The 23,185-nt window shown below is 44.8% G+C and overlaps 1 protein-coding gene across 1 annotated transcript; it reads right to left on the bottom strand.

Moving 5' to 3' along the window:
- Positions 1-7,188: 7,188 nt before the first annotated feature.
- Positions 7,189-21,316, bottom strand: LOC136573378 (glutathione S-transferase 3, mitochondrial-like). The gene is made up of 4 exons (XM_066574676.1): positions 21,100-21,316; positions 13,356-13,478; positions 10,995-11,067; positions 7,189-7,388 (listed from the first exon to the last, which is right to left on the bottom strand). The coding sequence occupies exons 1-4, from the start codon at positions 21,229-21,231 to the stop codon at positions 7,288-7,290; spliced, it is 429 nt and encodes a 142-aa protein (XP_066430773.1). The 5' UTR covers positions 21,232-21,316; the 3' UTR covers positions 7,189-7,287.
- Between the last annotated feature and the right edge of the window lie 1,869 nt (positions 21,317-23,185).

The following is a 23,185-nucleotide window of genomic DNA, read 5'->3' as shown; positions in this document are numbered from 1 at the left end:
CTTGAAAATAGTGACGCTGAAAAGCACCGCGTTCGAGCAGCTGTCTGCGCCTGTGTGAGGCGCCATAGAAACCACGTAATATTGTAGATATGAGACCTTTTAATGGCTAACAAAAATACCTGATGGTATAGCGAGCTTTCCAACCTCAGAGGGTCCTTCCTCAGGCTGAATGAAACACATCTAACAACCTATGTAATATATACACATGATCACATGAGAGGGCACGAACATGGTGAACTTAATTTGCACTAAATACCAAAGACTGGATAAGAGGGCACACACATGTTGGGAGTAGTAGAATTTCGATAAATACCAGGGAGGGATCACCTAAGGCCCATTTACACACAACGATTAACACTCAAAATTCACTCCAAGCCATATTTTGAGCAATAATTGTTGGGTGTGAATGTGTGCCCATCGGTCACTTTTTTGCCGAATGATGGATTTCAGTTCTGCATGAAATCCGCCGTTCAGCAGAAAAGCTGATAAGCAGGACTGCACGCTGTGCTCTGCTCGGGACCGCTGATAATAGCCGATTACATTGTCTCAGTTGTCGGCCCCGCAGCAGAACAAAGGGAATGTAATCAGGGAACAGTGGGAGGTCTGTTCCCTGAATGCAGCTCCCAGTGGCTCGCATGCTACTAATTGGTACTAATAGGCATTAGTACCAAATAGTAGTTTATAGCAGTTTATGCAAAATGATTGCTCAAAACCCATCTTATGAGCGATCATCTTTGTGGTGTAAATGGGCCCTAAAGCACACTTATACAACCACATTATTTTAGTTTTGTTATCTTTTAGTTTTCCACGCTAAGTGATCTCAGTTTGTTTTAATGGAATTGTACAGATAATAGGTCACATTAAATAATCTGAAATGATTCATCTTCGTCAGATTTTTTTTTAACCTGTCAAAAACCTGCCTTAGGGTGGATTCAGACGACTGTATATCGGCTCGGTTTTCACGCCGAGCCGATATATACGTCGTCCTCATCTGCAGGGGGGGGGGGATGAAAGAGCCAGGGGCAGGAACTGAGCTCCCGCCCCCTCTCTGCCTCCTCTCCGCCCCTCTGCACTATTTGCAATGAAAGGAGGCAGGATGGGGCGGGGCTAAGTTCCGAGCATTAGCCCCAGCCCCCGTCCCGCCTGTCCCCATTGCAGATAGTGCAGACGAGCGGAGAGTAGGCAGAGAGGGGGCAGGAGCTCAGAGCACTCCTTCTGGCTCGTCCAGACTCCCCCCTGCTGCAGAGAGAGACGACGTATATCGACTGGGTGTGAAAAGCCAGCCGATATACGTTCGTCTGAATCCAGCATTAACAGGGGTATGCAGACTAAGGCGGGCTGCACACGACCGGGCCGGATTTCGCATGTCGGAGCCTGCAGCGAAATCCGCGTGTACCTGTCTTTCCTAGATTGCGGATAGTCCGCACAGCGAGCTATCGGACATGCGCAGTACAAATTTTTATAAATTTTTTTAAACCTTTTTTTCCCGAGTCATTGCCTAGTGATGATGCAGAATCTGCAACCTTTCCGCAATGTCAATTGCGGAAGGGCCGCGGGTCGGACAACTTCCATTGACTTCAATGGAAGCCATCTGCGTTGAATCTGCTAAAAGTAGAACATGCTGCGATTTTTCGCCAATGAGCAGAAAGATCGCAGTTGATGTCCGCTCATGTGCAGAAAAAAAAAGCGCTTTTCAGTATTGATCGAGCACTCAAAAACCAATCACAGCCATTCAATGCGATAGCGGTGATTGGTTCTCGAGCGCCACGGCTCAGCCAATCAATGCAGCGCTCAATGAACTAATCAGAGCCAGCGCTTCCTGCAGGCGGGATTTATGAATCCCCTAAACCAGGAAGTGGCGGCTGAAAACTGCAAAAAGTGTCCTGGAGTTTCAAGAGGAGAAGTGCGGAGGAGCGGACAGCGCCTGTTAGGTAATGTATTTTATTTATTTTTTAATGCAGCTAGGGCTTAATTTAGGGGAAACAGTAGGACTTCCTACTGTAAAAGTTGCATCACACCGGATGAAAAATGTGATTTTGTGCGATGCGACACAAAAGAAGACTCCATAGGTAAACCTGGGCTACAAAACATCGCAATCGCAGCAATATTCAGCATGCCACAATTTTTTTCCTTGCATTGTAGCAGCCTACAAAACATCCTAATTTGAAGGAACCCATTGGAAAGCACGGGCTTCACATAGATGTGATCTGTAGTGCTGTTGCAGCGCGAGAAAATTGTGCGATATTGTCCCTCGTGTGAAAACGGCCTAAAGACGTGAGCAAGTTTACTATGAATCAGTTTAAGTGTAAATGCACATCAGAAGGGGAAAATCAGAGTCATCTGAGCGACTTCAAACAATGTATTATCAATAATGCTGGACCAGCAACAGTGTTAGGCATAATTCACAGAAGCGTATATTGGCCGCCATTTTCATGGATGGCCAATATACTCTACCATCTGAGCTGTCTTCCCCCTTGCCGGCTCTCTGCAAACAGCCGGAGGGGAGGAGAGAGGCAATGGGAGTGGGCAGGATGGGGACAGAGCTAAGCTCTGCCCCCTCCCATTGCTTAGTTGACATTGCTTGACAAGGGGCAAAGAGGGGGCGGGAACTTAGCTCTGCCCCATCCAAACAGCCAGAGGGGAGAAGAGAGGCAGAAAGCTGGCGAGGGGGAGGAAAGGGGGAAGACAGCTCACATTGTAGCGTATATCGGCCGCCGTGAAAACAGTGGCCAATATACGCTCCTGTGAATAAGCCCTCAAGAGTATCCAGAAAATGGTGTGATTGACGAAAAACATCCAGTGAAAGAGGAACCTGTGGACTTAGGGCTCCTTCACGCTGGCGAAGGAGATATTGGGCCATGAATCACAGCCTGATATCGCTCTCCTCACCATGTGAAACCCCTGAAAACAGCCTTGCATCACTGAGGCTGAAGGAATCCCCCGCCGCGGTTGTCACAGCCGCAATAGAGGATCGCAGAGTTCTCCCATTGTTTTCAATGGGGCTGTTGCTGCTGCTGGCAGCTTAATTGAAAACAATGGGCGATGTCACAAAAAGATAGGACCTGCTGCAATTTTGTTTTCCCACTGCGTAATATTGTAACGTGGTGCCATGCAGGAAAGCATCGTCTCCTGATGCACATACCTTGCACAATTTTGATGCCAGTGTAAGGCTCCTTCAAAGAACTCATCAACGAAAGGGGCCAGAGAATTGTGCGAAGACAGGCTGGCGGTCTACAGTCAAACAACACTGGTACCAACCAATCTGTCTAAACGCACAGCTTGTCATCCCTTAGACAGCAAGGGCATTGAGATTAGTCGTTTATTGTTATAATCAATCCGTGCTAAGAGAATCTGAAAGTAAGGCGGTCTCTCACAGCCAATAAAAGCGCGTGATTTTCATGCAATGTGAGAGCACGTGAAGATGCAGAATTATGAAACCGCATGTCAGTTTCAGTGCACCTTGGCTGCAGCGGACAAGATTTTTCAAAATCTCATTCACTTTGCTGCCTAGTCTCGGGTTTAAGATTGCAGGTGGATTTTCCATATGAAAATTCTGCCCTGTGTGAACAGAGCCTTACTCCCTCGATCTAGAGGGGATAGATACCCCTTACATAATAATCACATCATCTGGATCTGCAGTTTGGTCCTTCTCACCATCCCCTTTTAAAAATTAAAACTCTAATTTATCCATCGACTTTGATTGCTGGGGGCTTGTCTTCTTGCAGTATAAATTGCATTTTTCAGTGGTACTATTTAAAAGTATCATAATATACTGGGGGGGGGAAAAATAAAAAAAACCTTAAAAAAAAAATTCTAAGTGGAGTGTAAAAGACCCCCCAGCCCCATGAAATTCTGCGTTCTTTTGGGAGGGTCTTGTTTTTACGGCGCCCACGCTGCAACAAAATAACATAACTTTATTCTATGGGTCAGTCCGAGTATTGCAATACTAAATTTAGCTTTTTTTTTTCTTCAGTACTTTTTTTACAGAGATAATTTAGTTTTTTTTTTTTACTATTTTCTGCCACCATCTTGTGACACCCATAGCTTTTTTTTTTTTCCATCGACATAGTTGTCCAAGGGCTCCTTTTTAGTGGGATGTCCTTTTATTGGTATCATTTTGGAGTCGTACAACTTTGATTGGGTTATCAAAAATAAAAGCGCAATTCTGGTGTTATTCCCCCCCCCCCCTCAACGACTTTCACCACACGTGGTAAATAATGTGTTACTTTGATAGATCAGACCTCTACAGATGCAGGGATAGCAAATATGTTTTGGGGTTTTATCGTTTTAATTCTTTTATTATAAATATGGCAATTTTTATTTTTTAAATTAATACAATTTTAAAACTAAATTTTTACATTTCTTTCCTTTAGTGCTCATAGGGGACAAGAACTTGCGATTGTTATAATGCTCCTACAGTGCCCGAGTACCAAATATCAATTGGGACATTTAAATGGCACTGTTAGAATTGATGGCTGCATTTAAAGGATTAACAGCTCCAATCAGCGACACAGCTTATCAAAGCTGTTGCAGGCAGGTGTGGGGGCTGCATGTGAAGGAGTGGGCCCCATCTAAAAAGAGCGAGAGCAAACGTGAGTGCTTGTCAAGGCCCAGTGCAGAGGTACTATCTACGTAAATTTCATGCGCGTCCGTCGGGAGCTAGAGGATCACCGCGTAGACGTACACCCATTTTGTCTGTCACACCCAGCCGTCCTGAAGTCTGGGCCACCTGGTGGAGGTACTCCTAAGTCTGCTGTTTATGCATTGCCATTACTGCACCGTCATTACTCTAACTTGTGCCTTGTACTGTTGAAGTTTGCCAAGTAAAGTTTATTCCAGGCCGTGACCATTCCCATTCCCAGAGACCCGAGGTACTTCATATCTGTCTGCAGCTCATTTTATTCTCCGTCAGAGTTTATTCTGGTGTGTACCAGAACGATGGCGTCACCTGTGACAAACTCTTTACCTGTTCTATCATCTATTGGGCATCCCTATCCTAGGAGTGTCCGGAAGAGGCCCAGCGCTGCCCTGGCCGCGTGCATCCCTCCGGGAGCGTGGCAAGTGCCTCCATGACAAGCCAGCATCTTGCCCTCCCAGCTCCTCAGTGCATGCCATGTGTCCGGGGTCAACCTGCGAGACGCTGCACAGAGGTCATAAGCCACAAGCAAAGACCATACAGATCCTTTATCTGATTGAGTGCACATATAGCCATCCTCTTATAATTTTTCATTCATAAAGGGTTAAGGCAAAGACGGAATTCAATTCCTCATTCAGGGTAATTCTACTCACTGCACTGGCTGGAGATCCTCTCAGAAAGCACTCATTTCTCCTCAAAGTTCCCCTGCTCAAAGCAGTAGTTACTAGGCACTGTCCACAGGGAGTAACCCACTGCCACTAAAAAAGTTCTCCCGTAACTGCAGAAGAATCCAATGAGGTAGAGAAAGGGACTTCTCTACATAGCCTCCAGAGACAGGGGAGCACAGTATCTGCTGCAGGAGACAAGAGAAGGATTCCAGGTTTACTTGGAGGCTCCTAGTGGAGACTTACCGGAGAGGTAACCCCTCATGCCATACAGTTTGGTAGTAAGACCCTGCAGTCCACCATCTTTAGAGATTTGGAAGAATCCAAGACAGAGCAGAGGCAGCAGCAACCTCCTCCAACCAGTCCTATGGACTGGAACTGAGAAGGTGAAGGATGTGCCTGCCTTTACAGAGATCTGGCAAATACCCAGGGTGAATTACATTTTGTAGGAAAAAAAAAAGTTGATTTGTAAGGTTTTTGTTTTTTTTAATCTAATTTTTATAGTAAAACACAAAAAAAATGCCACAAAAGAATGGACCTAAAGAGGATTCATTTAATTGCTTAAATAACATGATCTCAAAACTGTTAGTTTCCTCACCGACAATAAGGTCTATTACTGTCAGTGTAGTGACCACAGGCCACCATACGTGGTAGACCTGGAGGTAATGACTTGGCCCTCGACTGCCATGGCAATCAGCACAATGCATTCCAATTCCATGGGTGCTGATGGGGTGAAGAAGGGTGCCCTCTCCTAACTTCCTAGATACCGCGGTCTGCATTGACAGTGACATCTCTAGGGTTAACTGGCTAGAATCAGAGTTAGCTCCATCCAGGTGGCTGCTGTAGGACTATGGCTGACAGTCAGATGTGATCCTACTGCAGTTATGGTGGGATGTGGGAATCACCATCTTGCTGCACCGTACATGTTCAGGGCATGGCTGGAAGGAGTTAAGCTAATTTCCTCTTATGCAGAATGGTGTTAATCATTTGCAAAACAGAAAAGCAGTTACAGTTAATCAATGATCTGTTCATTCCTCCCCAACTTCTGCCTCAGCCATGTGAACTAGAGACCACACCTGGTTATCTTTTCATAAGACACACCTAATTTTATCTAGTTTATCAGAAAAGTAAAATAAGGCGGAGTTCATTTAATGTTTTTTTTAACCAGGATTTCAGTATGACCTGGCCCTTTACACACATTTGCTAGGAAGAGAAAAAGGGAAAAATGTTCTCGTTTACAACAAAATAATTACCTTCTACAAGGTGGGTTCACGCAATTTTTTTTTTCAAAAAAAGCTGCAGCCAGATGTTAGATGTAGGTCAATAGAGAGTTATGAAATTACCAACTGAAATGTTTCTACTTTTGTTCCTTACTTTTAATGAATTTTTGGGTTCATTTATTTCAAACTGCAGCGTGCACTAGGGAGTGGTGTTTAAACAGACCTCTAGAGGAACAACCTTTTTCTTCTTCTACATAGACACATGAATTTTATGTGCCTACAAGTTAGAAGAAACACAAGAAAGATCTGTGTGAACATTGCTTAACCCTTTGCAATCCAATTTTGGATTAAGGGTTTCCTAAAAGGCTTTCTCTTTTTGCTGTTATACAAGGCCCATCTGCTGGCTAAAGTCAGTATGTGTGTGCCAGAGAGGCTTCGACAGCAGAGTGGCTGGCAATAGACGGTAAGAATACCCTGTCGGACGTCTTCTGACATTGGCGCTGTACAAGCTTCAATCAGAATGTAGGAAGACGTCAGACAGTGGATTGGAAAGGGTTAATCAAGTAGGAAAAAAAAAAAAAAATGAAATATTCCAGCTTGGTTTTCTTTACAGCTAGGAGACACCCCTAAAATAAGTGGTTACTGTTATTGTACAAATGCAACACTATTTTAGTTTGATACCTTTTTATTTGCTTTATAAAATGTAGGAAAATACAGAAGATGTATTTTTCATTCAGTGCGATTCATTGATCAATGAAAGTCATCATCAAATCACGTGGAGAAGCTGCAGGGCAGCAGTCAGTGACAGGAGGATAGCACCAAACAGCCCAATGTAGCCATAAGCTCCTTTCAGTCTCTTCTCAGGGTCTGGAAATAGATAAAACACAGCAACTGAAAACAAAATTATGCTCATGTGTTATTACACTCCGAAAAGCTTAGAATGCTGTTAAACAAAATGACTAATACTCGCCTTACCAATTCCCACTTCCTGGGTTTCTGCTCACCCAGCTTCAGCAATGGTCACAGCAGTCACATCATCGCTGCAGCTGGGTGAACAGATACTGAAGAACGACCTGGGAAATGATGGCACAGGAGCAGTAGAGGAATTGCCAAGATGAATATTACGAAGTTTGTTATTTATGGCATTCTAAGCTTTTGGTAAAACATTTGATGGGGCTGAAAAAAAATAAAATCCTTTAAAACTAGATACTGGCACATTCTTTTCTATAGTCATTTTTTAATTTTCTGCCGAAAGACGATGATGAATCTTATCAGGGATTCACAGCAGGATACAACTGATACTATTGTTTCAGCCATATCCCGCTCCCCGATCACAGGCTGGGTATGAAAACAGGGCGCTCCGTGCAGAAAACATCTGGATGCAGAAGACAAGTTGGGACACCCCGCTTGTCTTCTGCATCCTCCACTCCGAGCGCCTGGCTGTATAACAGCCGGGGGGGGGGGGGGGGGGGGGGGAACAGCTGGATGCAGAAGACAAGTGGGGACATCTTGCGCTTTAAATAACACAACGATGATCGCTCAAAAGTCACTTGAGCGACATCTTTTGAGCGATTATCATTGTGTCTAAATGGGCCTTTAGCGGCTAGAGATTCGCTTTACAGGAGCCAGATGGACCAGAAGAACTTGTGGATTGAAGGTGACTCTAGGCATAACCTATGACCTGTGCAGAGGTCACTGTGCTGGGAAGCAGGAGAAAGTAAATGGTTCAATCCTATTTTATTTACACTGACTAGCCACTGTATTAGAAACACCTGTACTTGGAAATTAGACAGGTGACCAGGAAGGGTGTTATTGAATCTTGTCACCACCGAAGTGGTGACCAGATTGATAGGCTGGTGATGCCCCCTGTACCCGAGTGGCTGCAAAGCTGCCTCCCATGCAGGTCCTGGCAGGCCACTAAGGTTTTCCGACAGTGGCAAGAGTGGGAGGGGGGCAGGAGATCCAAAACAGATCCAAAACCAGCGGTGGCAGGAGAGTGCAGTTCGACGGGCATAGCAAGCCTGGGAGCGGTGACGGCGACATAAGACCCAGAGCCAGTGGTGGCAGGAGAGGCACAGTCGTGTTTAAGCCCCCCCCCAAAGTGCTGTTCTGACACAGCAATCCATCAGGGACAACAGCGGCAAGGTTGGAAGCGACGGCAGGACACACACAGCCAGCGGCGGCAGCAGAGCCGGAGCAGAGAGGGAGCGGAGGCACTGCCTCTCTGCAGGGGGGATTCCTCCAGCGCCGACAGGATCACACAGTGAGCGGAGGTGGCGGCTACTGGTTGGGCAGGGGGGAGGGGGCTGCTCCGGGGGAAACTGATTGCTGCAGCATGTGTATTGATTTTTGCCTGGCCGGTTAGTTTTCCTGTTAAGCTTCGATTATTAACTGTAAATGCTTCCATGTTACAGCTGTAACATGAAGGTATTTACAGCTAATAATGAAGCCTAACAGGAAAACTAACTAACCCTCCAGGCCAGGCAAAAATCAATACACATGCTCCTGCTAGGACCTTAGAGAAGTCAGCCTATCGGGAGCTAGGAGTGTGACAGGGGCGTTCCTGCATCCAAGCACTGTCAAACCCCTAGCTTCTAGTGGTGACCAGGTACAATAGTACCACCAGGAAGTACAGTATTAAATCAAGTGAGCAAGTCTGCTGTGCATCAGCTTCACTATTAATCCACACTAGAAAGGAAAAATAAAGCGATCTAACCGACTTTAAACTAGGCCTGGCCTTCAGTGCTAGACTAACCAGTCCCTGTATTTTAAAGGCTGACGACTTTGTGGGTTTTCTTGTGCAGCTGTGAGTATACGGAGAATGGTGCGATTTAGGAAAAACATCCAGCGAAATGTTTTCTTGGGGGGGGGGGGGGGGGGGTCGTCAAGAGTCATTCTGATGAACAGGCAAAGCAAGTCAAGCAAACTGCAGCCAAAATGTGTTTGATATTTCACTGTTCCTTAGCACAAATGGCCTATAATAGAAGTTACTAGTTTCAATTGCCCCTGCCACCTAAGGATGCAATTATTTTTCAGAAAAAAACGAGAAGACAGGCGTTTTAGAAGACAACCTTCCAATCCATGAGGTTAAAATAGAGAGAAATTCCAATGGGGGAAAATTTGTTAGGTGGATCTGCTCACCTTTGGGTGCAACACCTCAAATGTCATAGGATTAAACAGTTACAAAGTCGACCCCCCCACCCACCCACCTCAGTATTTCTATCTAATTTACAGCAACTGCAAGAAGCTGTCCTGTCCACATGGGCCAAACAAGTTCAGCACCTAGTGGAATCTATGCCACGATAAACTGCTGTAGTTCTGAAGGCCAAAGGAGGTCCAACATGCTGCTAGATAGGTGTGTAACAAAGTTACCATATAGGTGTACTAGATTATTTTAATTTTATCTAGTATAATAATCTTGTCTGGAAAACCCTGTTATTTCTTTTAGTATCCACCATGCTGGTATTTGTATGGCAGCCTGTTGTACTTTCCTACACAGTTGGGCATGGGCACTGCAAAAAAAGCAAAATGTAAGATGAACCTTAAATCAGAGGGGGGGGGGGGGGGCATCACTTAGACCCAATAAAAGTACATTCACGTAGTGTTCTGGCAGAAGAATTATGCCACTTCTCATTGGGTGAAAAGGGATCAAGTTTGTTGAATTTCAACATGTACAATACTTTGTTTGGGAGATATATGTAACTTATCATTCTTTTCCTTAGTGAAATGGAACTTGAAGGATCAAGCAGTCCCAGCATGCATGTTTATGGGTGGAAGAAAATGGGTTTGTCACAAGGCTCTCACATCTGAATACCCCATAAACATGTACACTTTGATTGGACAAGCTGGAATGTCAGTTTTATTAAGGAGAAATGAGAAAAACTACTGCAAGACATATCTGGTAGTGCTCATCTTCAGGGGGGCAAAGGATAAGACAAGTTCAAAATTAACATACTTGTACCTTCATTCCTCCAATGGTAGACATTAGATTTTCATCTGATCCAAAAGAAGTTGCTGAGTTCGACTCGCTTTTATTTAACATCATAGAAAAGGATCATCTTCAACCGACAAAAGGCATTGTCCAGTTGCATACAAAACTGGTCTATTCTCAGGTTTGGTTATCAATACTAAATTGGGGAAGGTCTGTTGCAAAGGACTCTTATTGATCATCTATTCTCTAGGCTCGTTCCTCATGCACAGAGCCGATTGCTGCAGGAAGCAGACAGCCCTGTTCCCACTGCAGTGACCAGGCTTGGTATTGCAGGCCAAGTGCATATTAATTTCATTACTTGCAATACCAAGCTTGGCCACTGCAGAAGTCAGATCAGGAGCATAAGTGCACCAGCCCAAATAACAGCTGATCAATTGGGCTTCTGAATGACAGACCCCTGATAATCTATTGCCGATTACCTTTCCTGAGGATAGGCCATCAATAGTTTACAAGTGTTTTGCATAAGATAACATATGACATACCTCCAGTATAGTATCCTTGAGCATATGAAAAACGACTGGTCACCCATATTGCTCCAAGAACAGAAGCAGAGAGCTAAAGAAATAAGAAAATATTTTTAAGTACATCCTATGTTTGTCTATGGGTTGTTTTTATATAAAAAACATTTAGCACCAAGTATTCTGTAGCGCTATACAAACTGGGGAAATCTACACAAAATAAGGCATAACATACAATAATAAACTGATGTGTCATCTTGACTAGTGGTGAGGGCCCTGCTTGCAAGAGCTTAACACTAAGACCCAATGTCTATGGGTGGATATTATAAAATCCACATGTGTCTCCCGTGCGGGAGATCCGTGCCCATAGGGATGCATTAGCATCCCCAGGGCAATATAATGCATGCGTAGGTGATTTTTTTTCCCCCCTTGGTGAGTGGACCGCACGCGTGGGAAGGAATCGCAGCACTCTCCATTCATCTGCAGATCCCGCAGGAACAGCTTTCATTGAAGCCAATGGAATCTGTCATATCTGCAGCATAGCCACAGCTGCCACTGGCTGTGCCATGACGGAGCAGAAAAAAAAAAAGATCCATCTGCGACGGAGGAGTGTTCAGCCACGTCCGGACAGGTGAGTAAATGTCATGTTTTGGCCTCATGGGTGTGGGCACGGGTGGAAACCACTGTGGGATTCCAAATTAGGAAACCATGCGTGCCCGTGGGCATGAGACCTAGAAGTATACACATAGGATACCATAAAATATAGAAGCTGTGCGAGTTTGATCACCAGCATGTTTGTGTATACACAGGACAAAAGGGTGTGTGAGGAATTCAGTGGGAAGAAGTGGGTCAGGTTTCCAAGAGGAAGTGTAGATGCAGGGTAGATGGAGAAGAATTTAGTTTAGGGAATATAGTAGGCCTCCCTAAAACAATGTGTTTTTGATCTGGGGCAGTGCATGCCAGAGAATTGATCCAGCTCAGGAAAAATCCAGATTAGAGAAGAATTTAATCCAAAACCATTAGCAGGGTGGAAATCACAGGTTGGGTGGTAAACGGAGATTAGGGAGGAGATCTAGTGTTGCACAGCATTGTGGAGGGCCTTAGGGGTGAGAGTAAGGAGTTTAAGTTGTATTCTATATTTGATGGGCAGTGGTTGGTACAGGGTGGAGGCATCAGTGTAGCTTGACAAAAAGATTAGCCTGGCTGCTGCATTAAGGATGGATTGGAGGGGGGGGGAAGACTGATCAGTAGCGAGTTACAGTAATCAAGTTGAGAGTGGATAATTGTAATAAGAGTTTTTGATGCCTCCATGGCAAGGAAAAGGTCAGAATAGAAGTTTTTGAGGTGCAAATAAGACAGCAGGCATGCTGGTTGCACAAGCTGAGATGGAGATTATAGATTGGTTAGTAGATGGTGAAAATGCAAGTTTTTGAGAGATTCGGTTTAAGAGAGGGAGACAATGTAGTGGTAAGAAACAGCAGACAGAATCACTGGCATTTTGTAGTAGCAAAGCTGTGCTGTCAGAGGAAGTATGGTATTGAAACCCAAATAACCAAAAGTTTTACCAATAGGTAAATGGAAGGGGTGGGAGGAGGATAGGACCAAGGACCAAAACCTGAGGAAACCCAACAGCAGGGGAAGAGGAAAAGTAGTAGAGCTGGTAAATGATGCACTGAACAAGCGGTCAGTAAGAGAGATAGGAAGTCAACCAGGAAAGCATAGTATCGGTGACATACCGTACATTGCCAGCAAAAGTGTGCTGCCACTTTCTATACTTTTGCTCTAAAGTACATTGCCGGAAGGAAGGAGACTGCCTGTGAAGGTACGTAGCCTCTGAGGAAGCAGCCAGCTGGAGGTGAGGTGACCCACCGGGACTGCAGGAGACAGGAGAAGATATAGGAGGTGAAGATCTGGTAAGTAGACTGACGGGGAAAGGAATAGGCAAGTATAGAATTTTCTCTTTTTAAAGCACCCTTTTTAAGTGCTCCCACAGTTTTTTATAATAATCACATTTATTAGACCATGTTCACACCAGCACCATCAAGGTTAGAATACTCTGTTGAACATACTGAAATACCTAAAAGCTAAAGATCAACAACGCAGAGAATGGCTTTCTGAACAGCAAATGTACACAATATTCTTTTCAATGCAACAATGCCAGAAAATTGGCATAATTGCATGAACTGCGCCCATTTAGGTTTGCCGTAAAAGCATAATTGATGTCTGTGGAAATGAGTACTGAACTACGTTTCTCCAACTGGATGCTGCTTTCCTTTTCCAAGTTAGCAGCCTTCATGCTTGAAGTTCAGTGTGTAAATTCAGACTGAAATAAGAAATGTTAAAAACGGACCATGTGAGATGTAGCTGACAATTGGTTTTACTTACTGGAAACGCAAGACCTGCGATGAGCTGGAAGATCAGCCAAGCTGGATACAGTTCCAATGTGTTCTGATGTGCTCTTTGGATACAATTAAAGATATTCTCTTTGTCTGAATACATCTGTGGATACTATAAAGAGAAAGCCTTACATTCAGGAACAGGGCAACTTAAATAAACACATGACAAATGTAGCAATAAAGAAGCACTGACTGTCTGCTGGTACAAGATCTGCACTTATGCAAACTGTGAGTGGTCCAAAGCACTGGATAGTACGTGAGAAAAAGCAAAGATAGTGGAGGCAGGGAAATATTTTTTGTGATGTAGTCCACATTTATCCTTTAGATAGAAGTTGCTGACATAATGAACAACAGAATCTTGAATATCAAACTAAAGAGCAAAGTCATAGAAGATTACTTGCAAAGAACCAGACACAATCTGCCTGGTTGTTTTCCAGTATTTTCTATTACTGTATTGCCATCCCAGGCACTCAGCTGACCTCTGGAAGACATTACTTGTGGCCCCTGCTGCTCATCCTGAGTTAAGAGTGATTGATGCTTGTATAGTTATAATTCAGCTGACTGCTATCCACTGTCCCAATTTTAAAATGGCTTTTACACCTGGTACTTCAAAAGCAGTTTCATAAAACTGCTGCTAAATACAGAAAACGTTGCATGTACAAACGTGGTTGGCTGCAATATTTGGTGTGACAGATGCAGTTAAAGGGGTTTTTAAAGTTTTTTATTTTTAATAAATCCGGCCTGTGCCCCAGAATAATAAAACAGCCTATCCCACGCACCACCTATCCGTTCTACCTGCTGGCACTCTGTTTATATTCTGCAATTAGCCTTTTGAAAAGGACGTCGTAGGTTGCTGCTGCCAACCACAGACCTCAGTGGTCAAGCTTCGAGGTCTGCAACTGGCCATAGCAGCCTGTGATGTTCTATTCACAGGCTGACTCCACAGCATGCAAACAAACCAGGCAAAGAGAACAGAGCGGAAGTGCTGGAGGTGCAGGGAGCAAGGATGAGTGAGTATAGGTAGTTTTATTCTAGGGCACAGGCAGCAGGATGTATATAAAAGGAAGCAAAATGACTCAGAAAACCCCTGGGGGGGGGGGGGGGTTGGGGGAGGGTCATGCTCATTTTAATTACTGTATGGTGGTAATATTGGGTCCTGGAATAGTGATATTTACAATTATATATTTAAACGTGTGTGTGTGTGTGTGTCATATTTCTTGCGGTTTGACATCCTGCTCTTTTAGGACCCCTCCAATGCCTCTGTAAGCTCTAGAGATGTGACTGTTGGTATAATATATCTGCATTTGGGCCCCTCTTATTTTTGCTACACTTTGCCTAAGATTGTTGTTGTTAGCAGTTTAGTCGTTCATGAGCCTCGGCGACCCTAAGGGTGCATTCCCACGCCGAGCCGATATACGTCGTCCTCATGTGCAGGGGGAGGAGGGGAGGATGGAAGAGCCAGGAGTTGGAACTGAGCTCCCGCCCCCTCTTTGCCTCCTCTCCGCCCCTCTGCACTATTTGCAATGGGGAGAGGCGGGACGGGGGCAGGGCTAATTCTCAGAACTTAATTTGCTCTTGGGAATAATGGAGATATTGGTCGAAAAATATTATTTGGGCAAATTGGCTGCTAAAAAAGAGCCTGTTAGGTACTCCCATAATTAAAGCTGATCATGGGGACCCCAACAGTAAAACAATTTGGGAGGAGCATATTTACCGAGAAAAAGGAAGAGAGGGGGAGGACTATAATATGTCCATGTCAGCTTTTTCACCTAATCGTGTTGTTGCAGTGTATTTCACACAGGTTTGAGCGCAGAATATGCCGTACCAATCTGCCGTAAGCTCCCATGCTGTAGATCACACATATTGCACGAAATACATGCACAATAAAGATTGCAGCATGTTCTATCTTGGCGCATATTACACGCATAGACACCCAGATATTGCATGGCAATCGGCAGCCTGCTGCAAGTACGTAATGTCATTACATACTGTCGCATGTGGTTGGCACAAAGCAAATTACATGTGTGGGCATCTGGCCTAAGGTTTAAAGGGGTTGTCCCGCGGCAGCAAGTGGGTCTATACACTTCTGTATGGCCATATTAATGCACTTTGTAATGTACATTGTGCATTAATTATGAGCCATACAGAAGTTATAAAAAGTTTTATACTTACCTGCTCCGTTGCTGGCGTCCTCGTTCCCATGGTGCCGACTAATTTTCGGCCTCCGATGGCCAAATTAGCCGCGCTTGCGCAGTCCGGGTCTTCTGCTTTCTTCAATGGAGCCTCTCGTGCAGGATGCCGGCTCCGTGTAGCTCCGCCCCGTCACAGCCAATCAGGAGGCTGGAATCGGCAATGGACCGCACAGAAGAGCTGCGGTCCACGGAGGAAGAAGATCCCGGCGGCCATCTTCACCGGTAAGTATAGAAGTCACCGGAGCGCGGGGATTAAGGTAAGCGCTGTGCTGTTTTTTTTTTTAAGTCCCTGCATCGGAGTTGTCTCGCGCCGAACGGGGGGGGGTTGAAAAAAAAAAAACCCCGTTTCGGCGCGGGACAACCCCTTTAACCCCTTAGTGACGGCCCTATCGTAAAACTACGTCCTGCTGTTGCAGGACGTGTATGGAGGGAGGTAGCGGCGCTATCTCCCTCCATACAGCACGGGCATCAGCTGTTTATTACAGCTGACACCCGCGGGCAATAGCTGCACTCAGCCGATCGTGGCTATTAACCCTTTAAATGCCGCTGTCAATTCTGACAGCGACATTTAAATCCCCCGAACCCGCACGGCCCCCCCGCGGTGAGATCGGGGGATCCGTGCAGGTGTCATGGCAGTCGGGGGCCTAATGAATGGCCCCAGGGCTGCCTTAGCAGACTGCCTATCAAGCCATCCACACAGGGTGGCTTGAAAGACTGCCTGTAAAAAAGCAGTATGACGTAATGCTATAGCATTACGTCATACTGCAGGAGCGATCAAAGCATCGCATGTTAAGGTCCCCCAGGGGGACTTCAAAGTAAAGTAAAAAAAAAAAAACCAATAAAGTTTTTTTAATTGTTTAAAAAAAAAAAAAAGTTATAAAAGTTTAAATCACCCCCCTTTTGCCATATCCATTATTAAAAATCAAAATCATAAAATACAAATATGTATTTGATATCGCCGCGTCTGTAAAAGTCTGATCTATCAAAGCAGTGCATTATTTTTCCCGCACGGTGAACGTCGTCTGAAAAAAAAAAAAAAAAAAGATCGCCAGAAATACACTTTTTTTAGTTACCCTGCCTCCCAGAAAAAAACGCAATAAAAAGCGATCAAAAAGTCGTATGTATTCCAAATTAATACTATTGGAAACTTCAGGACATCCCGCAAACAATGGGCCCTTGCTCAACTACGTCGACGAAAAAATTTAAAAAAAGGTATTGCGCGCACAAAATGACTGCAGAAAATTGAAAAAAAATTAAATATCTTAAAAAAATAAATAAAAGTACTACATAGAGATGAGTGAACGTACTCGGTAAGGGCGATTTCGCAATCGAGCACCGCGATTTTCGAGTACTTCACTACTCGGGTGAAAAGTACTCGGGTGTGCTGTGGGGTTGCAGAGGGGAGTGGGGGGTAGCAGCGGGGAACAGGGGGGAGCCCTCTCTCTCCCTCTCCCCCCCCACTCCCCGCTGCAACCCCCCGCTCACCCACAGCGCACCCGAGTACTTTTCACCCGAGTAGTGAAGTACTCGAAAATCGCGGTGCTCGATTGCGAAATCGCCCTTACTGAGTACGTTCGCTCATCTCTAGTACTACAGCAAAAAAAAAACAAAAAAAAAAAAAACACTATATAAGTTTGGTATCGTAGCAATCGTACTGACCCATAGAAGAGAGGGCTCCCCCCTGTTCCCCGCTGCTACCCCCCACTCCCCTCTGCAACCCCACAGCACACCCGAGTACTTTTCACCCGAGTAGTGAAGTACTCGAAAATCGCGGTGCTCGATTGCGAAATCGCCCTTACTGAGTACGTTCGCTCATCTCTAGTACTACAGCAAAAAGAAAAAAAAAACACTATATAAGTTTGGTATCGTAGCAATCGTACTGACCCATAGAATAAAAATATCAGGTCGTTTTTGTTGCAATTTGTGTGCTGTAGAAACAGGACGCACCGAAAGATGGTGGAATGTTGTTTTTTTTCCATTTCTCTCCGCTAAGAATTTTTTAAAAGTTTTTCAGTACATTATATGGTACAATAAATAGTGCTATTGAAAAATACAACTCATCCCACAAAAAAACAAGCCCACATACAGCGACGTCGATGGATAAATTAAGGAGCTACGATTTTTTAAAAGGGAGTAGGAAAAAAAAAAATGGAAAAAAAGCAAAAAAGCTCCGTCACTAAGGGGTTAAGATTGTATTCCTAGAGTTGTTCGACTACGAGATAAACTGGTCTTCCTACTGTTGAGAAATTCAAGTACAGTTTCATGTAATCATTCTGGTTAACACTGAGAATTTGCAACGAAAGATGACTTTGCACAAAAAAAAAAAAAAAAAAGGGTTGTAAAATAGTCATCTGCATTTTATTGCTTTACAACCTTCATCATCAATTAGGGTTGCAAGCTGCAAAAGCAACCTGGAAACCTACTGTACCTCTTCAAAAAAAGCCTAGGACATACAGTAATCCTTCTGCCACCACTATATGGGCAGCTTTTACCCTCACCTACTGTCTCAGTCTTCCCCCTTCCCTTGTAGGCTGTAAGCCCTTGAGGGCAGAATCCACTCTCCCTCTGTATAAGTTTAAAACACATTAGGGCTGGGTTCACATAGGGCGTATTTGCTGCAAAATTTCGCTGCGGCAAATCTGCCTGCAGATGCCAATCTTGGGATTAGCCAACCATGTGGACGAGATTCGTAAAAAAAACCCAAAAACACTTGTCCACACAGGACAGCCAACCCGTCGTGGCAAATCCGGCACTGTGGCGTGGATTTCCCGGCCGCAGCATGTCTTTTTTTTCCTGTTGCGGCTGTGCTCCTTTCTATGGGAGCGCCGGCCGCAATGGAAAAGCATGCGGCTAAGCTGCTCCAAAACCCGAGGCTAAGTGCAGCGGGTTTTGAAGCTGCGCTTTCCTGGCAGAAATTAAGGTTTTTTTGTTGCGGCAAAACCGCAAGATTTCCGTCGGGATTCTGCCCTGTGTGAACCCAGCCTAAGTCCATGTTTATTGTACTTATTTTCTCTTTTACAATAGGTTGATGATAATTAAACTAGATGTGCTCAGAGGTCTCTAGTGAAGAAACTATGGGGCAGATCACTAAAAAAGATAGGATGCATATTCTGTGTAGGATGGGGTTAAGATTTCTCAAAAAAAAAAAATGTGTATCAAGTGTTGCCACCAGAAGAATATGTTGCACTGTGCGTGAATGGTATGATGTACCGTATATAATGCAGCTGGTGAAAGGCTTCTGTAAATCTGTTATTCAGATCGGTACAGTATGACTGCAGTGCTAGGACTCAGACATTGACTGAACGGGCGTTGCTGGTCAAACTTTATTATCAGGGAGGTGGTAAAAAATTAACTGAACATGTGTAAGGAGCACACCGACATGCCTAAGGTAACCATATCTATAGATATTTTAAACATGGCAAATCTCAGAATAGTAAACATAATCAAGCCCCAAACCACACTGGATGGTTCTTAGCTGACATGTTCCTGTATATTATACTTTAACAGTGCCAAATATTCTCCAGATGGCAACATTTGGTAATATTTTTTTTTCTCTTGGGAAATAAGGAGGGGGGGTGGGGGGGGGGGTGGACGGAAAACTAAACCTCTTTCCCCGCTGACTATATGCACAACACTTATTGGGAACTGTCCTGTAATTTTTTTCGAGAAGCCTCTGAACAGCTTTAGTTTAAATCCGATCACATTGTATCTAAGCCCAGCAGCCATATGTATAGCACCCTGGAATAAATGGCGCTTTAAAATAATAGTTACTATGGTTTACACCAAACTCGTGTAGTGGCAAAAACATGGCTAAAATATGGCCGCCTGCAGATGGCTAGGTCGGATCCCACTGCGAGAATTCTCGCAGCAGGATGCGAACCCGTGCCCCTGCAGAGATCTGCACCTCACACGCTCCCGGCGTCTACTCTTCTCTGTGATGTGCCAGCTGCCGCCCAGCCGGCGCATGTGCAGAGCGGAGCCAGCGGCTCTTTATTCACATTTCTGTGCCACGATTTTTTTTCTGCGTGTTTTCACGCAGACAAATTCTGGCTGTGTGCATAGGATCGTGTGCATGCATGCAATCCTATGGCAGCGGGCATTGGCAGAAATTCTGAGGGAAATCCCACCGCAGAATTTCCGCCCGTGTGCAAGGGGCCTATGATCAATGTATTCAGCGAGGAATCTACGGTAATAAACGACTAATGGACAACCCATTTTTGTGCCCAAGGCCACTTGCACACATACTGTCAGCAAACGTCATAATTTAGATCACGGCACTTTGCCACAATTTTGTCGTTTTCGGAAGCAGATTCCTGCCTCTGACAGCGGCTCTTTGCGCACCCCATCATTGTGATGGATGATAAGGTGCACTAAATGTGGAAAAAAAACAAAAAACAAACAATGCTTGAAAATTGTTGTGCTGGAAAGCGCCATGTTCAAGCACATGTCTGTGAGGCTCCAATAAAATTAATGGGAGCGTTATACAGCGATTAATGTGGCGCTTTGATGTTTGAGAGTGGCCTTATGGTTGATGGGACTATCCCTATAAGTGAAAGCAGAGAGTTTTAGGCTGGGTTCACACAGGGCGGATTTGTCGCAGAAATTCCGCACGGAATTTCGCCGCTGCAAATCCGCCTGCGGCCGCTAATCTCGGGATTAGCCAGCCATGTGGACGAGATTTCTCAGAAATCTCGTCCACACGGGACGGCCAATCCGCTGCGGTAAGTCAGGCTGGAACCGCGGCCTCTATGGGAGCGCCGGCCGCAGCGGAACAGCGAGCGGCCGGGTCGCTTCAAAGCTGCCGTGGGTTTTTCCGCGGTGGTTCTTCTGGCGGAAATCGCACGGTTTTTGCTGTAGCCAAACCGCGGGATTTCCGGTGGGAATACACCCAGTGTGAACCCAGCCTTAGAGTATCAGTAGCCCTTGCACTGGCATACTTGGCCCATGTAGTACATGTGGCTGAGGCAAGGGAAGCGTGCGGTTTCCCACAACTTCCCCTGGCGATAGCAGCAGATTTGCTAGGGTCTACAGAAGCCTCACCATTGCCAGGCAAACTTCATTGCATAAAATGAGTTGTCTGTTTCCTGCATACTTGGGGGGAGGAGGCGGGGTCATTAGCACTTCAGCAAGTCAATAGAATATACTATAATTTACTAATTGTGGGGTATGCGCTTTATCGGGGATACCTCGCATGCTATATGTCAGGTGTAGTAAATCTAACTGCCCTCTACTAAAAGCTAATGAAAAAGCAAAGCAAATTTCTGAGTTCTTTGGTGTATATACCTACAGGCACAGGAATACCAGTATAGGTTTTTGCAGAGAAGGAGCACAGCTTTTGTATCATCTTTGTAGCATTAGCAGATACTATTTGTAAACAATACATAACAGAAGGCCTAGAAGAAACGCATTACTGAACACAAAGCCTTGTGGGACTGCACAATGCCCTGCAAAATGCCTGCACAGCACGACAGCACTAGTCATGGCCATTCTGCTATACACTTTCAGAAGAGGATATGAGAGCAGTTCAGGGAAATACAATACCTTGACACCATACTTCTTTCTTGCCTTGCCCACGTTTATCCCAAGGTACATGAGTAAAACATAGCTGTAGATAAAAGTGAGGATCACGTAGCCAAAATGATGTGGCAGTAGTTCATCTATGCTGGTGGTCATGATGATCTTGCAGCTAGCAGGCTCCTGTGCACAGAGGATACAAGTCTAGCACTGCACTAGTTATACACAACTCTGCTCTGATCCTTATAGAAAGGGAGGAGCGCTCTGGATTGCAGCCCTTCCCAGCTTATCTGTGCAGCTATACCAAAGGCCAACTGCATACAACCACTTATCACAATGTGTCAGCTAGAATTTCACAAGGTTAATCAAAGTCTCTTTAGGTTGCTCTTCAGAACAATTTAAACTGCAGAAGTTTAAAGCTAAACATCAAAGTCAAAAAATGCAAAAAATATTTTTTTATGCTACATGTTATGTGATTTGATGTAGTTTTCCTTACTGCGTTTTTGTGCAGTGTAAAAACTCTGCTGTTCAGATGAGTTTTTTTTCTCTGAAATAGTATCATTACAATAAGGGTGCATTCAAACGACCGTATATCGGCTCGGTTTTCGGCGTCTCTCTCTGCAGGGGGGAGGCTGGAAGAGGCGGGAGCAGTGCTCTGAGCTTCCACCTCCTCTCTGCCTCCTCTCCACCCCCCTGCACTATTTGCAATGAGGAGAGGCGGGACGGGGGCGGAGCTAATTCCCGAAACTTCGCCCCGCCACCGTTCCGCCTCCTCTCATTGCAAATAGTGGAGAGAGGGCAGGAGCTCAGAGCACTGCTCCCGACTCTTCCATCCTCCCCCCCCCCCCTGCAGAGAGAGACGCCGTATATCGGCTGGACGTGAAAACCCAGCCGATATACGGTTGTCTGAATGCACCCCGAGGCTAACTTCATATGCGCGAGTGCGCTGATAGCCTCTGAAAGTTGCGGCGGGAGAATCACAGAGTTTCAGTTTTTAATGGGGAAACCTCGCATTGCACCGTGTGCACCTAGCACGTAGTGCGTTGCTGCCACCAGCCCTATTGAAAACAATGGGAGATGCAGTGTGAGGGCATGCCCAAAGATAGGACATTTTTCCTGATTCGGGGAGGGAAAAAAAAAAACATTGATGGGGTCTTACACATATTCATGCGTCTTGCAACGCATGAATATGTGTAAGACCCCATCAATGTTTTTTTTTCCTCAGCCGTGTGAATACATGGTTACACACACTTCTAGGGTTTGGTTTTTTTAAGTGCAGTATGCACTATTTGTGGCAGGTAAGGTAAGAGACCATAAAACTTTCACATCCCTTATCAGTCGGCTAATTTAGTATTTACCCCTCTACTCATCCTGTTCTGGTATTTTTTAAAGTGCAAATTAATCACACCATTTCTACTCTGTTTCCCTGAAAATAAGACATAGCATGATTTTCCAGAATTTTTAAGGATGCAAAATGATTTTTCTGGCTTTTTGAGGATGCTTGAAATATAAGCCCTACTCCAAAACTAAGCCCTGCTAACAGTTAATTTAAAAAGTCAATTTAAATAGTGTCCAGGCAGCTATACATGTAAAAAAGTTAAACCTTTGTGAACAAAAATTAATATAAGACACTGTCTTATTTTTGGGGAAACACGGTATGCCTTTGCATAAACTTCTTCAGGTCTATTTTATTGAGCCTGAGGAAGAACCCTGAATACGATGGAAAGCTCACTTTAACATCATGTATTTTTGTTAGCCGTTAAAAGGTATCATGTCTAGAAAACTACTTGGTTTCTCTTACTTGGAACAATCACATTTTGCTCAACTGGCTAACACAGTATTAATAGACAGGCTCACCACGGAGAATCGCAGCAAATCGTGGCATGCCGCGTTTAAATCCCGCTAGCGGAGAATCGCTATGATTTTTCCGCACGTGGACGCCGGCGCTGTGCTTTTCATAACATTGCTAAGGAAGGCTTTAGACAGCGTGATTCGCCGGTGAATCATCGTCTGTGGACAGGAGTCCTATGCCGAGAGGGGTGCAGTTTCTAAGTCAGGAGTATCGTTTGTTTTGGGAAGTACAAAATAGTAGTACTGGACTTTAGATCGGTGC

Source organism: Eleutherodactylus coqui, chromosome 1 (assembly GCF_035609145.1).
Source record: "Eleutherodactylus coqui strain aEleCoq1 chromosome 1, aEleCoq1.hap1, whole genome shotgun sequence".
In the NCBI taxonomy this organism is placed as follows: domain Eukaryota; kingdom Metazoa; phylum Chordata; class Amphibia; order Anura; family Eleutherodactylidae; genus Eleutherodactylus; species Eleutherodactylus coqui.
The sequence above is the reverse complement of the archived record's forward strand: the minus strand, read 5'-3'. Positions and strand labels throughout refer to the sequence as shown.

Excerpts from the sequence above, each read along its gene's own strand:
- LOC136573378 (XM_066574676.1), bottom strand. The coding sequence starts at position 21,231 with ATGACCACCAGCATAGATGAACTACTGCCACATCATTTTGGCTACGTG. Across the intron at positions 11,068-13,355 it reads TCGCAGGTCTTGCGTTTCCA|CTCTCTGCTTCTGTTCTTGG; the intron begins GTAAGTAAAACC and ends TTATTTCTTTAG. Across the intron at positions 7,389-10,994 it reads TCAAGGATACTATACTGGAG|ACCCTGAGAAGAGACTGAAA; the intron begins GTATGTCATATG and ends ATCTATTTCCAG.